Here is a 9,131-nt window from a genome sequence, read left to right on the forward strand (position 1 = left end):
TACACAAGACGGGTTAATTCTCTATAGCACATAAAAAGTTGAGTTTTAAAACACAAAATGTTACTTGATTATTAAAGCCAGAAGCTGCATCACAAACTATGGATGGGTTCACTTATCTCCAGGAGACAGTAAAATTGATTTTAATCTGTAAGTATTTTTTTCATGTGGAAATTTCATTGTTAAGTCACGTAAAGACTCACAGCCAGCTCAAATAATCAGGAAATCTAAACTTAAAAGTTACACAAAAATCTTCTTAATATCTAAGGCCTAGTTTTCTAGCTCACATATATTGTCAAAATCATCAATAAAAGTCTTAAAAGATAAAATTCCCAAAAAAGCACTGCCCTCATTAAAATGGCAACTTCCATGAATTCAAGACTTGCTCCTGTCTGCAAACTTCTCTGCCTGCACCCTACAGCTCTGAGCATTCTTAGAGCAAGTGAGTCTTTCTAGCTGTGACATCCAAATATCACAGTGCACTTATTATGAGAATGCAGATGCTGTTCAAAGGTGGTTTCACTCTTGCTCTTTTATGAGAGGTGTAAGCATCTGAGCACCTCTATTTTATCAACATTTTGAGAGAATGCAAGTTTGTAACAAAGTAAAGCGCCTGCTCTTGCAAACAAGAATCTCTCACATATACTTAAATAAACAAATGCAATAGTCCTAGGAGAAAAACCTCAAAAGTGAGTTCTGTTTTTAATTCACATTTCCAAGCTACACTCCAAGCTAAGTATTCCTATCAGTCCTATCATCTCCTACAGTCACTCATCTGGAAAAACATCTGAATGACTGCACATTTCCAAAATATGCCGTACTTTTAAAAAAAAAAAAGTTTGCATGAGATGGATGAGAGAAGAAAAAAAGTTAGAAAAAGGCAGCACTTTAAAATTCTGATTAAACTCCAGTGCAAAAGCTTATATATAATTCATGATTCTGACTTAGGTGCCAGCAGGCTAAGAGTACTTCATAAACCATACTTCACCTGTACTGATGTCACTAATGTGTAATGCAATCCATCTCTGTACTACATATCTTGCTAGTAACCATCAACATCATTGTTTACTAGTCTAAAATCTTTTTGCATCAATGGTTATCCTATGATTCTATGATTTCAGTATAACACAAGGGCAGTAAAAAAAATTTTACATTTCCAATATATTCTAACTGCCTGATAGTCAGAAAACCAGATACAGAACAAAAGTAGTAACAACAACAAAAAAGCCTTATAATGGCTGAATGAACAAAAGCAGTCTTAAAATAGTACCTTATTCAGACACATGAAAATATCTGAACCACTGTGTGTATAATTAAGAGATTTTCCTTCAGACCTGGCTCTAACCCATTATGCTTAAGGAACTGTGTTGAGAGTTCATATGATCAAGATGTTAAGGATGCAAAACTATGGCAGAAGAATGAAGGGATTATCTGTGTCAGTATCCACCATGCAGCACTTCAGGGAACTTACACCACTGCAGCTTTCCTCCACCCTTTTTGTCCCAGAACATAAGTAGTCACAGTACTAGAGCAAATTAAGGTGTCTAGTTCCTGAAGCTGCAAATACCACTCATGCAAGTATTTAAAAATCCAAAGATGACTTCAAGATATTAACTGCACCATGTAACCTTGGGTTTAAACAACCTTTGCTCAACAGGACTAGAAGGTGGGTGGCAAATACAATGCCAATACCTGAAGGATCTTAGAAGGGCCACAGCAGAATCTATAAACCAGTAAACCAGGTCTTTATACTGGGTAAGTTAATGAAAGCTATAAACAACAGAACCAGCAGCCACAAGAATATACAAAGCAGGAAGGAATGTTGGTAGAAAAAACTATTTCAACTACTTGAAAAAAGGTCCAAAGATCCTTAGAGACAAGAAACTGTCATGAGATAAGGAAGGTCCACTTAAACTGATGTCTGATCTACAACTAGGAAAGAAAGGGTAAGAATAGGTATCTCATTTTGGCAAAGAAAGTGATCAGTAAAATGACTATGGTGTATGCATTCATTCACCTTTAGAACTAACAGAGCAGGTAAAGAGTTGGGGAAGGGAAGGGGTCTAAGATGACAATTTACTGAGGAGAGTAAAGGAAAAAGACAACTGAAGAATCACTGAAAGACCTCACAGTTGCTCTGAATTTAGTATGATGAATAGGCAGTTGAGTTCAGTATCAATAAAGCAAGGTAATCCACACAAAGTAAGTACAACCTAAGCAAAAAAAAAAAAAAAACCAAACAAACCATACAGTTCTGACATTTGCTTAATCAAGAATGGTCCAAAAAGTACGAGTTGGAACTTACTTAAAAAAAAGGAACAGAGACTCAAACCAGAAGTCATCACTATAACACTGACAAATCAGGGCATCATACCATTAATATCCTTTAATTTAAAAAAGGAAATTAGAACAAAAAAGGGAATAGTAAATCAACAAGGATGTTTAAATGTAAAAAATACCACTTCCATACAATAATAATGTTAAGACACTACACCTGGAGAACAGAAGGGCTGGATTTAGATGATAACACGAAAATCACATGCAATGTGCAGAAGAACTGGAAGTATTTCTCTTTTTCTTACAATACAGAAACAGTGGAGCACTAGGTGAACTCATCAGGCTTTAACACAAAGTGTGGGCTTGTATGACAGTCATCATGGTACTCTGGTGCTGTGGAACACAGAAATCCAGTAATGATCTGGTAGATTTCTGGCAGAAAGTGATAAAAGACTGAACATGTAACCTTTGGCCTTGAGAAAAATGAGGACACAACACAGACTGCCAGACAGGCACAGTGAAGTAATGTCAATGCACTCTTGCTCTAGTACACTTTCGAGATTCCACTAGTGGCAGAGACTATGCTACCATCCCTTAGATGAATCTTCATTTTGATCCAAGATAAATTCTTACGTATGTACAATATTGTCCAAGGTTCAGTATCATGTGCTCACAACAGTGATTTTATCTAGAGAATAAGAGCAATCAAAGCAATGAAAATGGGAAGCCTTCAGAGCAGATTTTTTATGCTGGTGTTCAGTATGTGCAGCAATTACAGGAAAGTTCTGAATAATCAAGTAAACAAATGGTACATTATGCACCGTGTTTTACAAAAATGCACTGATTCATAGGCTTTTCTTAGCAAAATACATCAAATAGTGTAGTAATTTGGTTATGAGTACAGGAATTTATCTGAAAAGAAGTAAAAAGTCTTCAGGGCAGACTGTTCTTTGTGCGTTTTCCAGAAGTACTGCCACACGTTATGATTAAAAACATTGTTTGACTACATTTTAAAACAGGTATCTTAGGTAAGTAATACCTAATTAGTTAGAGGAGGATATAGTACTTCCTGCAAACCTGAAAAAACCTCTCTATTTTTTTCCTCATACAACCAGCGATTACTTTGACACTAAAGCACTGTTAAGGAGTGTTACGATGTAGCTCCAGCTAACAAGATTATCCTGCAGCCACTAGCTCACTTGAGAATGAGTATCTATCTACTACATGGGATCCCTACTCCAGTTAAAGCTAAGGAGTGAATGTCTCACCACAAGAGGCAGAAGATGGCTGGATGCTGTCAGAACATGAGCAATTGTACTGAGTCAGTGTACAAAGATGCAATTTCTCTGAGCATGGATGGCAAGTAGAGGCTGATGGCTCTTATATTGGAAGAGAAGGGACAGGGAGTATCTAACACAAGGAATCTAAATCCCTCCACCCTTCATGCTTAGTGACTCTAACCTAGTATGTGGTTCTTTATATAGAAGACATTCCCTTTCATGGGGATGGAAGGGATGAAAGGCAAGTCAGAGAATGAAAGAGAAGGAATCAGAAGTGCAAGTTGTAATGAAGATGCAAGTGCACCATGAATTTAAACTGTTGAAAATTGTAACTTTTTGTTACCTACTGCTTTCTAATGGTTAAGGGCATCCATTTGCCTCTTTCTGTGACTACTGAACATTGAACTCTTAGGTTTTCTTAAGTCTAATAACATATTTTGTCCATAAAAGTACATGTTCAGCTTTGATGTACACAAACATATATGTAAAATTAGATTACTTCCACTACCACTCCCTCCTACATATATTGCTTTACATGCTAACATTGACTTTCACCTACTGTAGTTAAGCAACTTGTTTCAGACATAAAATCCTTAACCTGTGCAGTGGAAATGAGTTTTCTAAAAAAGTACAGTAGAAACAGTTTTCTCTCACATTCAAAAAATTATTTATCATTGAAATTAAAGGCAAACAGCATTTTGGAACAGCCTTCTCAATTCGTATTGGAGAATGATTCTTTTCAGTTTAAGGATTAATTTTGTTATGTATCACAGCTAACATGCCTTGAAATAGTAATTACTTCTGCAGAATGTATAGACTGGGCACTTAGAAAAATCTGCCTTTGCCAGAAAAAAAATCCAAATAAATCAGACATAAAAGATTTTAATATGTACACTAATAGCAAAAGATACAAATGACTGCTCTTGTTTCCCTTCTTTATTCTTGAGGCATTCTATTAGTAATCCAGAATATCAACATGCCCCAGCATGATGATGAGCTCTGATTGCCAGCTCAGACTTAATCACCCAACCCTACCCATACGAATTCTTAAAGACCTGTTTGGGTGTGGTTTTTGTTAACATTTTCTGATTTCTACCTTCATTTTCTAGTGAAAGCCTCTTAATGTTACTAGCCAGTGTTGTTCAAGTCACTCACACTACATTTTCAGGAGCCAGTAGATACCTTTAGGCAGCTGGCAGCTACAAGACATTCATCGAGCAATGACTTACTATTTAACAAATAACTTCCTATGGAAGCATTCCAAACTAGTCAGGAATTCATCAAGACTCATCAGTACTTAGCCCAAAGAGAAGAGCTGTTCAATAGTGCACAACAGCATTACATAAAAATTCTTTCCTCCAGCGCAGCATAGAGCATGAATATTGACCCGCTCCTATTACCAAGTTGTATTTATATAGGAAGCTTTTCCAAGAATAGCTTCACAAGCTATAACATCTATAGACAAATCTATTTAGCAGACTTGTGGGATAAGCTTGTGGCAGCTTCAAGGTACTTAAATGAAATACAGTGAGACAGTCATCTCTGAAATGTACAGAAATCATATGACACTACATTAGCAGCCTTATTCAGGAAAAAAACCCCAGCATTGTCTGTTATCACTCTTAAATATTTGTATATTTTAGCAAAGTGCAGTAACTCACGTATTTTGCCTCGAACTTCTTGGCAAGCATTTCTACTTCATGTCGCTCACGTTGTTCATCATTAAATGGATCCTCTAAATGAACTGATTTCTTCTGAAAAATGCAAAAGTTACACATTCATTCCATAAGAAACACAGAGTGCATCTCAAAGCCTATTAAATGTCAAAAAAGAATACTCTGATGACTAAGTAGTCAGAATTTATGCTTAATCTCTAAAAAGTACTTTGATCATTGAATTATCATCTAGCTACTTTTCTTCTGATGAGAATAAAACCAGAAGAGTTAAGAGAAATACTCAGATTTGTATTTTCCAAAGCATTCCACTACAACCTCAACTAAAAGTGTAAGCGTAAGAGAGAATTATGGCCATTTGAGGTTAGAAAGAACTCTCTCTAATCACAACTTCTTTTACCTCTCCTTCCACCGGTCCCTCTAACAGGTGTTATGATTCTTCTAGATACAACAGACAAGATGCACCTAGTGTGCTAACCAGGAGGGAAGCAGCCAGAAAACTAAAAAGCTCAGTAAATTATAACCATTATTAATGTAATTGTTTTATCTAAAGAAAAAAAATTACAGTGCAAGAGTTAATTTCAGTGATCATAACTATGTTAGTCACAAGAGAGATTTAATATTCCAGTTATACAAATAAGTAGGGAGTATTCCTCCCCCAATTTTTTGTTTTATTTTTTTCGAAAGAGGCTTTCACCGAGACAAAGTCAATGAACAGGGTATACACAGTGCTTTTGGTTGTTTTAATAAGTGATAGCGGAAAAACAGGGCTGCCTCCTTCAAATCGGAGTTCACATAAATACAGTAATTGCTGGAAGGAGGAAGGTACCAGGTTGCTAAAATAGAGTGGAATGGAATTCCATTCTGCAGAACTCTATGGATGGCAACTAATTTTACTGCATGTGGACTATTCACCAATGAATAAATGAACAGTTATGAAGAACAAAACCCGCTAAGTTCAGAAAAGCAAGATCCTTCCTCCATAGTATGAAAAGCCAGTATATTGACTAACTGGTGACCAAACTAGCTCAGTAGTATCAAGACCAATGTAATGAGGAAGGTAAGCTAAGCAAAACTGCAAACACCACATAATTATAATACATTTTCCAGACTGAGTATTTAGAGAAAAAATTAATAGAGGCTATAGTAACTCCTGAAACATAAATTAAAGCCATGTACATATTTCCTGCGGACACAACTAAATATAAAATACTGCTCAATTAATGAAACACCATTTTCTCTATTTTTAGCTGGGAAAAGCTATTCCTCATCTTCTGCTAGGCATATGTGGCTCTTTTCTAACTGTGAAGTGAGAAAAGATTGAGCCTAAAGATAAAGCAAAACTTAGTACTTAAGTGTTAACTTGCCTCTCTCCATCAAACACTCAAAGCTGCAGCTGACTATCCATTTGATTAGTTAAGCACTACTGAAAACTCAAATTCAAGCAAATTTTAGTTTTGACTATTTCTAAGGGATGGATGACTCTCAGACTAAGACATTACTACCTCAGCACCTTTAGAGCCTGTTCAACAGAAGCCAACTTGAGCTTCTGGCTCATCCACTTTGACTTGGGCTTTATGCACCAAGCCTCAATTACCCCAAAAAGAAATGGGAGCGCACTTTCACTTCCACCAGCATTTAAGAGGCAAATAAACCCTTCAACCACACTAACTTATTACTCACATCCAAAACTTTACATAATTCCTCCCAAAAGATGAACTAACTCTACAAACAACCCTATTAAAGGACAAGGACAGCACAAGTTTTTAAAATAAACATTTCTACTATCTTCTGATTCAGCATAGGAACCCAAATTTGGAATAAAAAAAGGAGATAAGTTGCACTGCCAAGTCAGTTTTGGGATTCTCTATCATTTCGTTATTATATAACTATTATTATCATGGCCGATTAAAGCCATATTTAAAGACATTCCTGTGCACCAGTCCTTGCCTTCCCAGACCTGCCGTCCTTTGGTTGCTACAGTTGCAAGAATACTACAAGATAGAAAGGCAAGCTCCTGATTTTGTAATGTTAAACTTTAATGGGAAATGTCATAAAAAAGTTGAGCAGCTTCTTATAAGGGAGGAATCAACAACAGCTTCCAGAAAACCAAATCAATCGTCACCCTACAGAAAGTTTGCATAATAAAAATGAAGTATCTGAACTGTTAGTTTTAAATTGAAACATTACTAAAACAACAAATTTTGAAATCTAATACTCCCCTGAAAACTACAACATTAACTGCCAATTAGTTACTACCTACTTTGAAAAAGCAAATCTCAAAATTTTAAATCTTCCCTAATATTAGAGTAGCTTTTCCAACTTCTACCATATAGCAAGCAAGAAATGAAACTGACAGCCAAGAATACATCAGGTTTTAAACACGAATTAAAAGTCCAGAATCACTTTAGAAGGAACATAATTTATGACACTGTTTTACATAGTAAATCAGCTGATTATTCCACAGCCCAGTAACAGAAGGGCCATTATGATTCATTCATTTTCATTTGGACTCTACAGAGCTGAAAAATATACAAAGTTTCTTATAAAGCATTTCTATCACTGTCTCTACCTTAGAAGCAGTCTCTGATCCCAATTGTACCAAAATCCCCTAAATCAATGCTCTCCCGCCCGCAGGAAACATGGAATTTGCATCAGAACTACATCAGAAAGAGCCATTTCTCCCTGATTATGTGATTAAGATACTGGCAACTTACAGAATAAAAGGCAGATATGGAACTAGGAACTGCCAAAGGGAAAAGTCAGCCTCCAAGTACTGAACCACTTCTAAACACTAACACAATCTTCACCTTCATAGAACTGCTCAGAAAGATTTCACTTCAGAGAGCACCATGATTATGCTACACTAATTCTGAGGAGTCATAACTGGCACTGTTTGCCCACAACAAAGCTGTAGGACAGGATGAACAGAAGGAACCTTTTAACTTGCATAACAAGATCTCAGAGGGATTAAAATCAGTTACTGATTTTTCTGTCTTCCACATTTGAACACAATCCAGTGTGTACATCCCTCCTGCTGGAGAAAAAGTGAGCAGTCCGCTAAGTATGGTTACAGCATCGTCATTGCCTAGAAACACTTTGGTTCATACGAAAAGTTTCAACCATATTCGAGTTTGTGCTGGATGTAAAAATCCCATGGCAGTATCAATACTGGTATTTGATACTTGCTTTTATCACTAGATCTACCACAACTTTCTTAGTAGTAGTTACTTACTTGCCCTCTGCCTTTTCCCGTAAGAGACAAGCTTTCTCTAGAATTGTGTACTGGAATTAAGAGAAGCCACAACTATTTAAATCAAGTACAACTTCACTGGTGTCCTCAACTAAGAATGAGCAGCTCAGGTGTAACCAGCTTAAGGACATGCGTCTCTCCTTCCCAGTTGGAACAGTGGGCCCTGTTAATTGGCTAATGCTGCTTACTTCCTAAAGTTGTCTGCAGGAGCTTTGTCCTTAAAAACAAAGTAGTTCAAGTACCAAACATTTTCTGCTTGTGAGGAACAGGGAAAGGAAGAGCGCTTTGGTTTTTTTTCTTGAATTAAGTTCTCAACACATACAGGTGTGGTTACCGGTTCAACATTAACTCTCATTTATCCCTGTCCCCTCCAAGACTAGAAAAACTCCTCTGCAAGTCTGCTAATGCTCACTTGACTGCTTCTCAAGGCTTGTAGCAGAGCCGGGCTTTCTTTATTTACTTGCACACAGCCTAGGGACAACCCGGAATACAGACCGGCATGGTCAGAGTTTCGTCCAGCTGCCGGTGAAGAGCTCCCAGGCAGGGAGGATGCAACACACAGCTCCCCGAGCAGGGAAGGGGAGCGGCAGGGAGGTGAGCCGGGGTAAGCGGGACACAAGACAGTGGCGCTCCTCCGCCTCAGCCCGCAGC

At 37.2% G+C, this 9,131-nt stretch overlaps 1 protein-coding gene across 1 annotated transcript in view; it reads right to left on the reverse strand.

Annotated features, from left to right (window-relative positions):
- Window positions 1-5,359, reverse strand: part of UBN2 (ubinuclein 2) — a 46,363-nt gene extending 41,004 nt beyond the window's left edge. The window contains 1 exon segment of the mRNA XM_017737877.1: window positions 5,216-5,359. Within this exon segment, the coding sequence (XP_017593366.1) occupies window positions 5,216-5,359 (144 nt within the window).
- Between the last annotated feature and the right edge of the window lie 3,772 nt (window positions 5,360-9,131).

The sequence above is a fragment of the Corvus brachyrhynchos genome, unplaced genomic scaffold, assembly GCF_000691975.1.
Source record: "Corvus brachyrhynchos isolate BGI_N302 unplaced genomic scaffold, ASM69197v1 scaffold56, whole genome shotgun sequence".
Taxonomy (NCBI): domain Eukaryota; kingdom Metazoa; phylum Chordata; class Aves; order Passeriformes; family Corvidae; genus Corvus; species Corvus brachyrhynchos.